This window comes from Rhinolophus hipposideros (genome assembly GCF_964194185.1).
Source record: "Rhinolophus hipposideros genome assembly, chromosome: 6".
NCBI lineage: Eukaryota > Metazoa > Chordata > Mammalia > Chiroptera > Rhinolophidae > Rhinolophus > Rhinolophus hipposideros.
Window position 1 is genome coordinate 93,933,246 of NC_138052.1, and position 17,358 is coordinate 93,950,603.

The 17,358-nt window shown below is 41.2% G+C and overlaps 1 protein-coding gene across 7 annotated transcripts in view; it reads left to right on the forward strand.

Annotated features, from left to right (window-relative positions):
* Positions 1–17,358, forward strand: part of CAB39 (calcium binding protein 39) — a 77,377-nt gene that overhangs the window by 27,144 nt on the left and 32,875 nt on the right. For 6 of the 7 annotated variants that reach the window (XM_081051138.1, XM_081051139.1, XM_081051141.1 and 3 more), the window contains one exon: positions 1,233–1,388. In XM_081051138.1, coding sequence (XP_080907264.1) covers positions 1,275–1,388 — 114 coding nt within the window. In that variant the 5' untranslated portion in view covers positions 1,233–1,274. Of the gene's footprint in view, positions 1–1,232; positions 1,389–2,009; positions 2,029–17,358 lie in introns of those variants that run through there. The other variant, XM_081051144.1, reaches the window with a different exon arrangement.

A 17,358-nucleotide genomic window follows, 5' to 3' on the forward strand; every position in this document is an offset into this window, starting at 1 on the left:
AAGTCACTGCATCTCAAACTTTAGAGAAAAACATTGAAATACTTTCTTCAAATGAAGTCTTAGGCAAAGTTGAAAAGAAGTATTATAATGCCATGCAACAGAGATATTTTATGTTGACATGGGGGCAAAAACAGTGGGGTTGAAGTATCTAAGACCGGTTTCTCCCTACTTTGATGGAGGTGGGGGCGGGCTCCAGGCGCAATTAAATATAGAAGTTTGGAACTCAGTTTGAAAACCACTGATCTAAGTGATCTGTAAGCTTCTTCTCCAAAGTGTTATCTTTTGGGATCTTATATGAGGTTTAATGCCTATGAATATAACTTAGTGAAAGAAATTGTAACTTCTGACATGTTCCCCAAGTTACTGCCATCATTTGTTTTGTTAACTTTGTTTTTTCATGTTGACTTCTTGAAATAGTTGATGTTTCCTTTTCTATGATGTATATTGTGGTTTATTTGGTAGAAATGTTGTTTTCTGCCACCCACAAAAAAATTAAGAACTTCCAGAAGTTCATTATCTGCAGGGTTTTACCAGTGAGTTCCTTTATGGGAGGTAGTCATATCCAGGTAGAAAGAGCACACATTGAAAGTGGCACCTGAAGGATTTGAAGGTCTAAGGGGAGATGTTTCCAAGGCTCTGTCCAAGGTTCTGTCCAGCTCTGAGATCCTGTGACTGACTGAAGAGGGGGTGCATATGCCATGAAAGTGTGTGCCCATCGGGGTGTTTAGGAGGCCCAGCATGAACACTGGCAAAGAAGCATCTGAAAAGACCTCGATAGTGGGCCTGTTGCTATTGCTGTTTGGTTAAGCCCTTTGCCTAACTTTTTGCCCCCGTTTGCTCAACTGTAAAATAGAGCTATCTATAAATTGGAGGTATGTAGAGTGTGTTGATTAAGGACACTGCATGGAGACAGACTTGAGCTGGCTTTACGACTTAGTACTCAGCATTGGCCTGGAGCCCTAGTTGTCCTGTGAATGAGTGACAGCTGCTGCCACCTACATGCTCAGCACCTGCATGTTCCCCTCAATGCAGGGTTAAAAAGGGTTTTGAAAAGTACAAAGTGTCCTACAATCCTGAGACCTCTCTGTATTACCATTTCTCCCATATATTGGCAGGTTCCCAGTTCTACTGATTTTGAAAGTCACTGCTTTTCCTCCCAGATTAGAATTTAGACAGTATGTGTTCTCTTGACCCTACTTTTTTCTTACTTTTACCTTGTGCTGTGTCCGCAGGTAAAGTAGGCAGAGCGCAGCGAGGCATCTGTCGCTGCCGCCATGCCGTTCCCATTCGGGAAGTCTCACAAATCTCCAGCAGACATTGTGAAGAACCTGAAGGAGAGCATGGCTGTTCTGGAGAAGCAGGACATTTCGGACAAAAAAGCAGAAAAAGTATGTATTTGGCATTATTTTACATGTTCAGATGTAAGACAAATTATGAGGTGTTTAAAAAATATATCAACAAATCCCAGTATGGGTTTATTTGAGGTTTTTTAAATATGATCCTAAGGTGGCGTTTGCTAGTGTTTAAATACCACGTTTTCTCCTGTACTGCCATCTAACCAACATATTTCTAACTTTTTTCTCAGTTTTTCACATGAGGTTTTCAAGTGTATTTACATTTTGTTTTCTGCATTGTTGAAATTGGTTTATCTGATTCCTGAAATCCGCGTTCCCAGCAGCAGTCGTCCTGGGGAGACGCCTGTCCTGGTTTTCTTTCTGTGTCCTGTACCCACAATGCGCATCTTCCTCTACCCCGTTACCACAGCCCAAACCGTGACTTTCCTCCCAATCTTGTCTGCCCCTCTTTGAAACATCATCTTTCACTAAACAGCACGAACCCCCCCTACTTCCTAAGGGGTTTCTGAATTGATTCTGACTTCCATTCCGACTTGACAAAGTATGACGTGACCTCTCTTGTGGACCTCATGACCTTTCTTGTTTCTAAAATCTCTCCCTTGCTTTAAGCCTTCAGTGCAGACTCCTTGAGTGGCACACAAGACCCTTTGTGACGTGACCTCTGCTTCTCTAGGTGAATTTCAACCCTCTCCCATGTTCTGTATGCTCTAGCATCTCACCTTGCCTCCGTTCGTTGAAAACAACTAAAGCAAATGAGGAGCTAGACTGTTTTTCATGCCTTGGTCTTGTTTTCCCCCACTCCAGTTCCACCTCAGCCCCCATTCATCTTTCAGAACCACCCATTCATTTCTTTCTCTCTCCCCCCTTCTCTCCCCCCCCACCCGCCCCGAGTCCATGGTGCTGCAGACTACAGTGGCAGCTCGTACAGTTTGGTGTCACTGTCTTGACTCAGGCTAAGGGATCAGCACCATCAGTGCAAATGGCAACACAGTGGAAAAGGGCAGATGATACGTTAGTATTGATAGGAAAACAGTTGAAACCCCCACAGACCCCCTGAAAGGGTCTTCAGGGACCCCACGGAGTCCATACTTTAAAACCTACTGTGATAGTTAATGAAAGATATATGCTTATATATGTGGGTGGCATCAGGTAGGGGAAGTGTCCCAATTTAGATGGGTTATATGGGGGAAGTCTGACTGAGGAAGTGGCATTGGAGATGAGTTCTATAATGACAGAAAGCAGATTTGTCTCTGATGGAATTCATATCATCTACTTCATTAAATCAGTGGTTTTCAACGGGGGGCAATTTTCCCCCCCAAGGGGACATTTGGCCATGCTTGGAGAAATTGTTGGTTATTACGCTGGGGGAGGGCAGCTACTGGCATCTAGTTAGTACAGGCCATGGGATACTAGTACATGGGATAGCCCCCCGCTTCCCCCCGCCTTCCCCTCTGGGAGAATTCTCTGGGCCAAAATGTCAGGAACTCCTGCTCTAAGCTGAAGCAGGAATAGACCTCCTACTATTAGGATAAACAAAGGAAAGAAAAATAGTTGAATTTATAAAAAACAAATTTCACTTCAGTGGAAGGGGACAACTCTGAAGAACAATCCATACAAACTACTTATTCTGAACTAGGTTAGGAATTGGGAGGAAAACCGTGAAATGTCTGATGCACTTTCTTATCAAGATTCAAAAGAAAGTAAAACTAATTCAAATGTTGAAGACAGGGAACCAAGACCTGAAAACAATGGAAAGATGGAAATCTAATCACTAAATTAACAATCACAAAAAACCATTTTCACATCATAGTAAAGACTGAACAATTGCAGGTAGTCCTACTGAAATCAGAGTGCTTGCTATGACTTACTATTTAGCATTGCTCTGGAAATTCTAGCCAATGCATAAAGAAATGGTTTAGAAGAAAAAACAGCTATTACAAATAAAGAGGGAAGATAACACAATTGACATACTCACATATCTCTACAAAACATTGGAGGATCAATGCAAAAACAAGCTTAAAGCAATTCACTAGGGCAGCTAACTAGAAAATTCATAACTTCCCTCAATACCGATCAAAACTATGTAGAAATTGTAACTTTTTAAAAAAGTATTTCATTTGCAGTAGCAACAAAAAAAAGTATGAGATGTCTGAGAATACTGTCATCAAGAAGAATGCAAGAACCTACATGAAAAAAATTCTAAAACTTTATTCAGAGGCAGAAGGGAATACTTGGTCCATGTTAGCAAATGGAATTTAGTTAAGATGCCATTTCTTCTCAAATTAATTTTTAGGCTTAAAGCAATTCCATTCAAATCACAGTGGCATTTTTGTAACTTGACAAAAAAAAAGGTTCTAAAATTCTGAAATAAATAAAATAGCTTGAAGTTGTGGCAGGATCTAAGGAATATGAATTCTACTTTGTTTTGAAGTAAAACACATACTTTATACATCCACTTGCAGTCTTCCTAATCTTGGTTAATGAAACTCCATCCTTCTGGTTGTTCAGGCCAAAGTCTTGAGTCATTCATGACTCCTTTCACATTTCCCAAATCCAAATATGAGCAAATCCATCCACTTTATCTGGAGGGGGGAAAATTAAAAAGCCGGAACCATTTCTGCCCGTGTTCCTAGTTACCAGCCTGGTCTGAGCTTCCATTATGTCTGCTCTGGATTATGCAGTGACCCTCTGACTGGTCTCCTTGCCTTTCTCCAACCACAGTGATTCTTTCAAAACGTGAGTCAAATAATATTTCCCTTAGTGAACTGAATTCTACAGGCCGAATCCTGCCCTAGGCCTGATTTTGTAAGGCTCATGAGCTAAGAATGGTTTTTACATTTTTAAAGGGTTGGTTTAAAAAGCAAAGAAGAATATGCAGCAGAGACCTTGTGTGGCCTGCGAAGCTCAAAATATTTACTGTCAGTCCTTTCTCAGAAAATTAAAGGCCGGCCCTCGCCCACTGCCACAATGGCCCCTTCTCTTAGTACTCCCCCCACACTGGCTTCCTTTCATTATATGCTCCAGTGATACTCTTGCCTGTAAGGTTTTTGCATTTGGCGGTTCCCTTTGCCCCCCTTCTGCTTGGCTCACTCCCTTATTGCTTTCAAGTGTTTGTTCAATGTCACTCTTCACCCAACCCCATATTTAAAACGCAACCCTGCCCTCTGGCATTCCTGTTCCCCCGATCATGCTCTATTTCCGGTGTTGCTCTTAACCTTTTTAATATACTCAGTGATGTTTATTTACTATTTCTTCCCCTGTTAGAACATAAGCCTTCCAAAGACAGAACTCAATAACTATTCGTATTTATTGAAAATGGAATGCAAAGCAGAGTTCACATGAAACACTGTCACCTTGTGATTCTGCTGAACTCTTAATTTCTATTGAATAGGATATAACAGGTATTACTGGGAGAATTGTAACAATTTGTATGTCGAGTTCGTGACTAGTAAGAGGGTATCATAGCACAGTATCTGTTGAATTTTACTATGGTAGCTAAGTATCCCAGTTCCTTTTAGTGTTACCACCCACAGAAGTAGTGAGATAAGTGACCCTTCTCAAGAAATCCACACTGTTAGTCCTAGTATCTTTCATATAGTTTTGTGTTCATTAATTATCTTCCCTTATAGTTTAGAATGGTCATGATTGGATAAATACTTTTACCCAGTAGATCTGATTAGTGGATCACTCTGAGCTTCCAGGTAGGATTCCAGTGACCTGTTGCCGGATTCTGTCCTGAAAAATCTAGGTACAGGTGGCTTCACTAGAGATTTCTACCAAACATGTAAGAAAGAAATAACACAATTTCTATACAAACATTTCCAGAAAATTTAAGAGGAAGCGGTAGTTCTTAACTCATTCTATGAGGCCAGGATTATCCTAATAACAAAACCAAAGACATTACAAGAAAACTGTAGGCTAATATCTCTCGTGAACATAGCTGCAAAAACTCTAAATTTTAGCAAATTGAATCTAACAGTAGAATAATGCATCATGACCAAATGGAGTTCATTCCCAGAATGCAGGGCTGGTTTAACATTCAAACATCAATCATGTAATTTATTGTATTGACAAATTACATGTCAGTAAACAGGGAGAAAGAAACACAGCCTCCATTCTTGATAAAACCACAGCAAACTAGGAATAGAAGAGGACTTCCGCACCCTCGTAAAGGGCACTGCAGAAATGCCACACTAGCATTACTCATGCTGGGGAGAGGCCGAGTCACTTAGTGCTGAGATCGAGGCTAAGACGGGTGTCCACTTCACTTCTAGTCAGCGTGATACGTGGAGGTCCTAGCTCGTGCAGTCAGACAAGAAAAAGATAAAAGGCATTGAAAAGAAGGCGTAAAGCGGTCCTTATTGGTGGGTGACATGATTAGCTACATAGAAAAGCTAAAGGAATCTATAAAAAAAAACAACCCAGAACTGAAACGTGAGTTTATCAAGGTCACAGGTTACAACATCAGTATACAAAGAACAATTGTATTTCTGTATATAGTAGCAATGAAAAACCCAAAATTGAAATTTAAAATACCATTTGGAATAGCACCAAAAAATAAACACTTAAGGATAATGTGACAAAAGAAGTGAAAACCCTATATACTGAAAACTGTAAAATATTGCTAAGAGATGAAAGACCTAAATAAGTGGGAGATACACCTTGCTTATGGGTTTGAATACTCAATATTGTTAAAATGTCAATTCTTTCCAAATTGACATAAATTTTGATAGAAATTGAAAAGCTGGTTCTAAAGTTTGTAGGAAAATGCAAAAGACCTAGAAAAATCAAAACAACTTGGAAAAAAAACAGAGTTGTGGGGCTCACACCATCTGATTTTAAGAATTATAAAGCTACAGTAATTAAAACAGTGTGGTATTGACATAAGGATAGACATATAGATCAATGTAACAGAAATGAGAATCCAGAAATGTTCCATATTGTATGGAAAATTTTTGACAAAGGTACAGATGTAAATTCAATGGAGAAAGGATAGTTGTTTCAGCAATTGGTACTGAAACAATTTGATAGCTACATATGCAAAAAAATGGACCTCATACCTCATCATAAACAGATGAACTCAAGGGGCAGCCAGATGGCTCAGTTGGTTAGAGCGCAAGCTCTTAACATCAAGGTTGCTGGTTCGATTCCTGCATGGTATTGTGGGCTGCACCCCCTCAACTAAAGATTGAAAATGGCAACTGGACTTGGAGCTGAGCTGCGTCCTCCACAACTAGATTGAAGGACAACGACTTGACTTGGAGCTGATGGGCCCTGGAGAAACACACTGTTCCCTAATATTCCCCAATTTAAAAAAAAAAATGGATCACAACTAAATGCAAAACCTAAAATTATAAAGCTTCTGAAAAAAAAAAACAGGAGAAAAATCTTTGTGACCTTAAGTTAGGCAAAATATTTTTTTTTTTTTAATTTTAGGCACAGGATTTTAAAACATGACATCAAAAGCATACTCTGTAAAAAGAAAAAAATTAATAAATTGGCAATTCATCAACAGTAAAACCTTCAGCTCTTCAAAAGACACTTAAAAGAATGAAAAGATAGTCCACAGACCAAGTGACAATCTTTACAAAGCATTTGTCTCATAAAAGATTGCATTCAGAATAAAGCAGTTGTGGTACACTGATAGTAGGGAATACTACTCAGCAAGAAAAAAGAGTGAACTGTTGCTATACATACAGAGCAACATGAAGGAAGCTCAGATAATTAAATGTTGAGTGAAAGAAGCCAGACTGTAAAGAGTACATAATGAGTGCATAATGTATGATTCTATGTATACAGAACTGTGGAAACCATGACAGAAAGCAAATCAGTTGCTTTGGGATTGGCAGCGATATGGAGGGTAGAGTGGAGTTGGGGGAGTCAGGGAACTACAGAGGAATCTTGGTGGTGATGGATATGTTCACTATCTTGACTGTTTCACGGTTGTGTAAATAAGTCCAAACTTACCAAATTGTATTCTTAAACTGTGTATGGATTGCCGTTTGTCAGTTATAACTCAATCAAGGGGGTGAGAAAAGGCTATCCATATACCACCTGAGATAGAGGTGGCTTGGAAAATGTTTGCCCTGAGAACAGATCCTGTAATAAGCACCCGGAAAGACTACTGCCTAGGTTGACACAATAGAAATACATCACTTACATTCAAAGTGATTGTCTTCTACTCTGTGTAGACAAGTCCATACTTGAGAATGTAGAGAATCTAGAGTGTGCTGAGAGGGGCATGACCAAACTGGTACAGAAATCCAGAAGCCTGCCACGAGAAATATTTGAATAAACTGGAGACATGAAGTAGAGAAGGAATAAAATTTTAGCCCTAGAGCTCTTAGGAAAATGTTTTTAGGGGATCATCTAATGGTAGGAAAGGAAAGGTTCTAGATGGTGGTAGGAGATAGAATTAAGACCTGTGAGTGGAAGAAATCCGGGAGTCCAGTTTCTTCTTGCTATTAGGAAAAATAATAGGCGGGAGTTGGCTTCCTTGGGACACGCAAGTTTCCTGTCCATGGGTATGTATTGGTGTGGGCTGGTGTCAGCGCTTAGGTCTCGTAGGAGGAATTCATGCTCACAGGGTTGACACATCGTGACATTGTACACCACCATATTTTACAGGGTGCCTTCATAGAGAATAGACCTCCATTTTATTTTGAGGCAGAATAGTTTCCTGTTATTCTCATGATCCCCATGAAGAAAGCAATTGTTTTCTAGGTAACCCTTTATTAGAGTCAGAGACAGTATCCACTCCTGACGGCCAAACCCGTGGGAAAATTATGCCTATTTCTACTTTATTCATTATATCCATGGACATTTTCTCATTCGTTTCTTGTGATCTTATAGACAAAATGATAAATACAACATTTGAGTGTTTATTCCTTTATTTGTAATGTGTTGCTATTTTTACTTATTTTGTGTGGTACATAGTTGTCATATTAAGAATTGTGCATAATACAAATAGATGAGTCCCTTAGGAACTATATCACACCTTTTAAAAAGAATTTGAAAAGTACTTTCCTCATACCTTTAGAAGAAAATGGTTTGTGGTACCATCCTTATTTTTAGATAGCTGGAGCATGGGGGTGGAGTGGGTGGGGTGGAATTTGTTCTTTCATTGCTAACAGCCACACAGGTCTAGTAGGTTTGGTGGACGAAATGACTATTTATACACTCTTTGCCCACTGCCTGCTATATAAAGAAGGTATGGCTGCCTCGCTCCCATATACGTGGTTCCCTTCATGCTGTGAATGTGTGTATTAACAGTGTTGAATAGCTGTATTCACTCATTTCAGGAGAGGAATAAGTTTGCTGGCATACTTAAGAGGGGGAAGGGAGTGGCCTTTTCCCAGCGTAGCCATTTAACAGTGACTCATGGTTACTTAACTTGTTTAGAGTAATCTTTGACACCAGAAGGTTATTAATAGGTTTTTTAGTCCCTGATCTTTCAGCTTAGAATACTCAGACATTTTCTTTAGTAGAGAGATAGCTGTGTGTGTGTGTGTGTGTGTGTGTGTGTGTGTGTGTGTGTGTGTGAGAGAGAGAGAGAGAGAGAGAGAGAGAGAAATATATATTTTTTTAATTAATACAGTAATTAATGTGAGAATGGACTTGGCTCTTATTATCACATAGTTGGTACCAACAGTATTTCTCAGGTTACTTTCAGATTCCATCTCACATTCTTTATCTTACTTTACTTTAATTGAAGAACTTCATTTTCCTCATGAGGTTATATAGTAGATCCCTTTTTGGAAATAAATTGATACTTAAGGCAGTATATATAGATTGGTGTATATTTAGAGAACTCTTGTTTAAAATGATTCTTTTGCTAAAGAGTAGGTATAAAGAAACTCAAAACAGTAAAACATAGGACGAAATGATAACTGATTTAAGGCTCTTCCCCCTAACCCCCATGTCTGGGTTATTTGCAGTATGTCTCGGTAATAATAAATACTTACATGTAAATTGTAATAAACTCAATTATGTAAACTAATGGTGAACAGAAACATGGAGAATTCTGCTTAATAGATCATTTCAAAACTTTTCTAAAAAGGGTGCCTTTATAAACAGTGATCCCATCTCGATTATGTTTTCTTATGCCGAGTTTCATGTGTACAGCACATGGCAGGACAATCTTGCAAAAGATGACATTGGAAGTAATTTCATTGTCATCATTCCCAACTTGATTGAATCCTCAGACATTTTAGTGTCCTCATTTATTTGAGCAGATAGATGGGCAGACACATGGATCAAATTTTTCCCCGTAACGAGTTTATAATCTAGGAGAGGAAATAGGAATGTAAATAATATAATATAGTATAGAGATACTTACAGGTATCAGTGAAATTCTGTGGGAACCAAAAAGATAAAGCAGTTAGTGACTCTTCAGAGACAGCATTAGGTTTAAAGCAACATTTGAACTGGTTTTTAAGGTGTCTGGTAGGCAGAGTGAGAGGAACAGAATGTGAAACAGCCTGAAGTGTGGCGTGTTCAGAGAAACAGTGACAAGTTCAAGGTGACTTTGTAGGGGCGACTGACTAGATGGAGATGAAGGGTGGCAAGTGAGGCTGGAGATGCAGGTTGTGGTAGCTTGAAAAGGGCTTTATTTACAACCTAAAGGTGCACTGAGAGAGCTGAAGAAATCTTCCATTGTTTGTTTTGTTTTTAAGTAATAACTAATTCACAGGAAGTTGCACAAAAAGTATATAGGGAAATCCCACGTACCTTTTCCCTAGTTTTCCTGAGTGGTAACATCTCACATAACTGTGGACAATATCAAGACCAGGAAATTGACATTGGTTCATTCCACAGGCCTTATTCACACTTAAAATAATAAAATTATAGATTTGGAAAACACACTTATAAAACCAGTTTCATAAGTGTGTGTGTATGTGCATGTGTAGCTGTACAGTTTATCACATGTGTAGCTATGTGGTTTCTGTGTAACTACCACCACAGTCAAGATACAAAACTGTTCCATCATCACAAGGCTCCCTCTTCCTGTCCCTTTTTAGCCACACTGATCTCTTCTCCCGTATCCCTGACTCTTGTTGGCAACCACTCATTTGTTCTCCAAATCTATAATTTTATTATTTCAAGAATGTTTTATAAATAGATTCACAGAGTAGGTAACCTTTTGAGATTGGCGCTTTTTTCACTCAGCTTAATTCTCCTGAGGTCTCTGCAGTAATTCCTTTTAATTGCTGAGTAGTATTCCATTCTTTGGCTGTACCACAGCATGTTTAACCATTCACCTCACCAAGGACATCTAGATTATGTCCAGTTTGGGCTCTAATGGATAAAGTTACTGTGAACATTTTTTTTTGAAAAGTGATACATTTTTTATTATTATTATTTTTTTTAAAGATTTGATTGGGGAAGGGGAACAGGACTTTATTGGGGAACAGTGTGTACTTCCAGGACTTTTTTCCAAGTCAGGTTGTCCTTTACAATCTTAGCTGTGGAGGGTGCTGTTCAGCTTCAACTTGTCCTTTCAGTCTTAGTTGTGGAGGGCGCAGCTCAGCTCCAGGTCCAGTTGCCGTTGCTAGTTACAGGGAGGTGCAGCCCACCATCCCTTGCGGGAGTTGAACCAGCAACCTTGTGGTTGAGAGGACACGCTCCAAACAACTGGTCCATCCGGGAGGCAGCTCAGCTCAAGGTGCCGTGTTCAATCTTAGTTGCAGGGGGCAGAGCCAACTATCCCTTACGGGACTCGAGGAGTTGAACTGGCAACCTTGTGGTTGAGAGCCCACTGGCCCATGTGGGAATCGAACCGGAAGCCTTCAGAGTTAGGAGCATGGAGCTCTAACCACCTGAGCCACCGGGCCGGCCCCTACTGTGAACATTTTTATACCGGTTTTCTGGGAATCCAAGTTTTCCTTCCTCTGGAATAAATGCTCTAGAGTGCAATTCTTGGCTCATTTGGTACGCACATGTTTAGTTTTATAGGAAACTGCCAAACTCTATTCCAGAGCTCCTGCGCCATTTTACCTTCCCATTAGCAATGTTTCAAAGTCAGAGATGGGGTGAGATTGGCAGTGTGTTTGGGAAGGTGGATGTAGTAGCAAAAGATGAACTTGGTAAGAGAACTCTGGTTACAAGGAAAGTTTAAGGGTAAGAAGGAGAAGAAGATATGAGACTAGATTTCTGAGGGAGAATTAAGAGAATTTGATGGTTATCTACAATCAACTCCAGGTTCACATACACTTTGGCCTATCTTCTACCCATCAGATATTTTCCAGAGCATGAGTCAGTGAACTGTGGCCCAGGCTGGCCCGTTACTTGGTTTTGTAAATAAAGTTTTATTGGAACACAGCCATGCCCATTCATTGACATGCTATGTCTGCTTTCCCACTGCAGTGGCAGAGTTGAGCAGTTGTGGCAGAGACCATATGACCCACAAAAAATTTGCTGCCTGCTTATCTACAGAAACTTGAAAGATACTGCTGATGAGATAGATGATAGTGGGGATTCTTATTTTGGTTAGAAATGGCGGGAGGTGGGGTTGGGGAAAACAGGGAAATTGTGTGTTTTGCTTTTAAACGTAATGTTCCACATACGTGCAAAGGGTGCTCTAGAGAAGCAGGTAGGCCATGGTTTCAAGTGCTATTTCACCCTTCATTCACTTTTTCATTTTTTATTTTTATTTTTTTAAAGGGGAACAGGACTTTATCGGAGAGCAGTGTGTACTTCTTTTCCAAGTCAAGTTGTCCTCTCAATCTTAGTTGTGGAGGGTGCTGTTCAGCTTCAAGTTGTTGTCCCTCCAGTCCTAGTTGTGGAGGGCGCAGCTCAGCACCGGGTCCAGTCGCCGTTGCTAGTTGCAGGGGGCACAGCTGACCATCCGCTACAGGAGTCGAACCGGCATCCCCGTGGTTGAGAGGATGCGCTCCAACCAACTGAGCCATCCGGGAGCTCAGCAGCAGCTCAGCTCAAGGTGCCGTGCTCAATCTTGGTTGCAGGGGGCGAAGTCCACCATCCCTTGCGGGAGTCGAGGAGTTGAACCGGCAACCTTGTGGTTGAGAGCCCACTGGCCCATGCGGGAATCGAACTGGCAGCCCTCAGAGTTAGGAGCACGGAGCTCCAACTGCCTGAGCCACCAGGCCGGCCCCTTCATTCACTTTTTTAGTTTTACTTTCTTTTAATTCGTATTTTGGGATTCTGTATAAGATTTTTATTTTGAAAAATGGTGGCAGGGAGGAGTAGGAAGTAGGAGTAGGAAGTAAGAAGTAGGAGGTCATTTAAACATGACTGATTTAGATGACCTGACATCTGTCAACACGTACTATGCCGTGATTCCATGCTGCAACACCACTTCAAACCTCGCGTTCCAACTCAGACCTCATTTTCTCTGCCCCTGAATTGGTCTCTCTTCTTCACTGACCGGTTTAGGAAACGCTGCCTTTGTATCTCTGGCTCAAAACCTTAGAGTCCTCAGATTCCTTCTCACTTACTTTAGCATCTGTTTGCCAAAGTCCTGTTATTCAAAATCATTTGAGGGGAGAAGACTGGAATTTGCGATTTCTCCCTCTTTTTTCATAAGCATTCTAGATAATGTAGGATTGCATGTGGGATTGCAGGGCGGGGAAGTGCTTGTGTGTGTTCGGAATCTGTGCTTCTTTCACTAAGCCCAATAGTTTTAATTGATTTCTGTATTTATCTAAAAAGTTTAGAAGATACAACAGAGTATAAAGAAAATGTACAACTCATCTTAATTCCACTACTACATGAAATGACTAGTGTTAGCATGGTGGGATAGCCTCACAGATTCTCATTCATATTCTAGCTGTCTTTCTCTCTGGGGCAGATAACTGAAAAAGCACGGGATTATGCTATTCTGTAACCTGGTTTATTTTTTAATTTTAATGTTAACATCTTTGTATGTCAGTGTAGAGTTTCCCATGATCTTCCTTTTTATGGGTATACCATGGTTTAACCAGGTCAGTGGGGTAACTTTTGTTTCTAATTCCTTGCTGTTGTAAATGACACTGCTTATACTTTGTGTAACTATCTATTTCCCTAGGGTAAATTCCTAGAAGTATAATGGGTGATTCAGAGAAATTGCACCCTTTAAAGCTATTTTTATATTTTGCCAAATTGTTCTACAGTAAAATGGTACCAATTTATTTTTCTACCACCAGTGTATCTAATAGACGTCTTTGCCTCTGAATGAGATCAAAATGTTTTATTTTAAGTTAATTATTATTATGAAGTAGAATATCTTTTTAAAGGTTACTTGCCTTTTAGTTTCTGAATTAGCCTTATCTATACTGTAACCCTTTCACTCTTGCTATGTTTATCTTTAAGCGTGTTTTATGTATTAAGGTCAGGCTTACCTAGTAATTTATCTGTTAAAAACTGGGGGTGAGGGAGAGAGCAGACCCAGGTTTAGACCCCACCAGATACACCCTGTACCTCCATCTGTCAGTAGCCGCCTCGTCACCTTTACCTGCTCCCACAAGGCCTCTTTGGGATCTGCTGCATAGTTGGGCCTTGTCGGGTCCACGGGAGCAGTGAATGAGAAGGGCTGTGAGCCCCTCCGGGACAAGGTCTGGAAGCACTAATGGGTAAGTGAGTCTCCCCCGAGTCTCTGGAAGTTGTGTTTTGGCATCACTGTGTTGCATCTGAGTGGTTACAAGCGATGATGGTAAAATAGTGTAGTGACGGCACCCCGGGAGCACCTGGCTTACGGCAACAGGTGTAATACGGCAGCCAGCTTTTTTGCAAGTCGTGAAATAGGCCACTTGTACCAGTGTTTGGCTTGCTGATTGCTTCTTTTTCCACCCTGTAGTTTTTTAATGGGAAAGCAGGCAGTGGAAAATCTCACAGCCTTAGTTCTAGTTGGGGAAGTTATTATGGACACTACCCTTGAAAATTTGAAGTGGTAACTTGCCTCCTTATGCTGGGAGGGAAAGAAGTATAGTTCTGATATGGTTACTAATGAGGTGTGAACTTTGGAATATTGGTTACTACTTACATCGAGCCTCTCATTAAATAGTTTAATTTAAAATAGTTTTAAAAGATACTAATTAAAAATAAAGTTGTTACTAATTGGTTGTATGTGGAAGTCAGTGAGGTTTCATGGCGGAGGATTACTACGCCTGGCTCCCCTGGCACTTGGAGGCGACGCTTCTCAACCCAGAGCCTTGATTCTGAGATGCTCTGCCGAGCCCCAGACTCTGCTCTGTGACTGCACTGCTGGGTATCCCCAAACTCACGCTGTGTATGGCTTCTTACTACAGTCACACAGGGTAAACCACTTCTCCAAAGCAGGAAGGAAACAGCCAGAAACGTAAAATGCTGTGCCTCTCACCCACACAGGTCCACAGTGAGCGAGTTGGTGAGGCATGACCCACATCCTTTTCCAGTCAAGTGAGCGGGCTTCTCAGGAGGGGTCTATTCCCTCACGTTTCTCTTCATGGCCATGTATTTATAAAACAGTTGGCGACTGTTAGTAGTCTGTCCTATGAAACATAATATGAGGCTCACTGACCACACAGATGTAGCACCTGTGTCTCGGAACACCGTGTCCAACTGACAGAATGTCCCAGACAGTTCAATCAGTTAACAAAATCATGAAGTCAGACCACGTGTAAATCCCTGTCTTAGACATTTGAGGCGGAGGATACCAAGAAGTATAAGCAAGCCCTTTGCAAAGCCCTTGAGTGTATGTTATCCGGAGATGAGAGGTACAGATGGGAAGATGTCCCACAGCACGGCCAGGGGCTGAAACGAGGTGACAGCTGCTGTGGCACCAGCGGACGGTCAAGGAGGTGAGGGCAGGTTCATGGACGGAGGGGCTGAGAGTGGAGAAGGAGTGTGAGCCCTCAGGACTCCCAGGTCGCTTGAGAGTCAAAAACGTTCAGGGCGAGAGTGTGAGTAGATGATGGACCACAGAGAACTGGGAGAACCTTTGTTTGGAATTTGAGATCCTAAGAGATGGAGTGGACTTCAGCAGTTGTCTGGCCCAGCAACCTTCCACGAGGCCACACACTGGCAGAATTGCACAGGGAGGACTCGAGGCCAGGCAGCCCCCTCCGTGTTTAGAGGCCCGGCCAGCAGCCCACGTACATAGTCATCAGCATTGGAACTAAGGAGGGATGCCTCTTGTGAAGAAGCAGCAAAATAACATGGATGAACTTTTTATTTTCAAAACTTATAAAATGGTTGCAAAAGACGTACCCTTCACCCAGCTTCCCCAAATGTTAACATTTTACATAATCACAGTAAAATGGTCAAAATTAGGAAACTGACATAATACTATTAACTAATACACAGACCTTTTCCAAATTTCATCATCTGTCCTACTAATACCCTTTTTTCTGGACCAGGATCTAGTCCAGAGCCACACCTTGTGTTTAGTTGTAACAGCTTCTTAGTCTCCCTTAAGCTGGAACAATTTCTCAGCCTTTGCCTTTCATACCCTTAACACTTTTCAGAAGTACCAGCCAGTAGTAATATTTTAATTCGGGTTTGGCTGATGTTTCTTCATGATTCAATACAGGTGATGCCTTTTTGGCCAGAAAACATGGAAGTGACAGTGTGCTCTCTGCAGCGGGTCCTGTCAGGAGGCACAGAGGCCCAGTCTCGTCACTGTTCACTTTGATCATTTCCAGTGGTTAAGGTGGTGTCTCCATGGGAAAGCGCTATTTTTCCTTTTGTCATTAGTAAGCTTGTAGGCGTGGGCATCTTTTTAAAAAGTCCCCTGAGTAATTCTGAGGTGTTTCAGGGTCGAGACAGGATGACAGAAATACATCAAAATGGAAGAAGTCGGGGATGTTTTTGTCAGAAAGTCTGATCTCGGTGTGGAAGAAGCGAAGGTAGGTGTTCAGTTACGGAGTCTCCTGAGGGAAGTGAAGCAGTTCTGAAATACGTGCTGCTAGGAGTTTCAGGCTGGAAATCAATCCAGTTTGAAGGAATGTTTCTGCCTGGATTGAAGGCAGTCGCACAGCATGAATTTTAGTGAACCAGCTGTGTCCAGGTTCCGTCACTTGTTCTCCAGTGCTCAGAACCTGGAAGCTGAAGTAGAGAAAGTTTTCAGTAGTTTAGGGGGGCAGGAGACCTAGAGCTGTGGGCACCGGCAGCACTGAAACATGCAGTCTTAGCAGGACAGGTAACACGGCTGAGCGCAGTGGATTATTAGGTGACATGATGATCTCAGCAGCTTGAAAAGGCGACAGTGTTTGGAGGAGCTGTGAGTGTGAATAGCTGACTCAGTAGGTGTGAGGGACAGACAGAGAGGTGACAGATAAGGAGGATGTGGTCAGAGAGGCAGGCCAGCGATGGGGGACTGGGTGGGGTCACTCAGGTGACTTCCTGGGGAAGGGACTCCCAGGGAAGGCCGTTTGTTTGTTCTGTGTGTGGCATCCTCATGCCACAAATGCTTGCTGCATTGCCTTTGCTGTTAAAATAGTTGCTTCGTAAGCTTTTCTCATCTTTTAGTAATATTTGGACTCGTTTCTTTTTTAAAAACAAGTTTGTGGTTTAATCAGCTTGTAATTTTTCATGTAATGGCGAGCAAAAACACAGAAATTGTTGAAATATGCATAAACTTAGAAGTCATCAATTGAAATAGAAACCTAATCTCTCATTTATCAGGACAGCTAGTAAAGTTGATGAATTTTAATTTTCTTTTATCATGCTGCTGATTATCATACGTAGATGGTAACTAACCATGGAAATGCCCAGGTTGGAAATCTCTTGTCCCCAGTGCTATTGTCTATTTCTGAGGAGTTTGAGTCAGGCCTTTAATTGCTAAGATCCATTTCAGTCTTTAGCTTTTTATGTGGCACTGGTTTTCAAGGAGTAGTTGGTGGATCTATTTACGCATGTAGATAGACACTTAGTTATTAGTTAGAAATAAATCTTAAAAATTTAGAGGGGAAATCTTGTGGAGATGAAACAAAAAAGGGAGTATAATCAGTTCACAGGTGCATAGAGCTTCATGACCAAAAGATATGAGAAAGGTTAATGGCTGAAAGATTATAAAATGGCACATAAT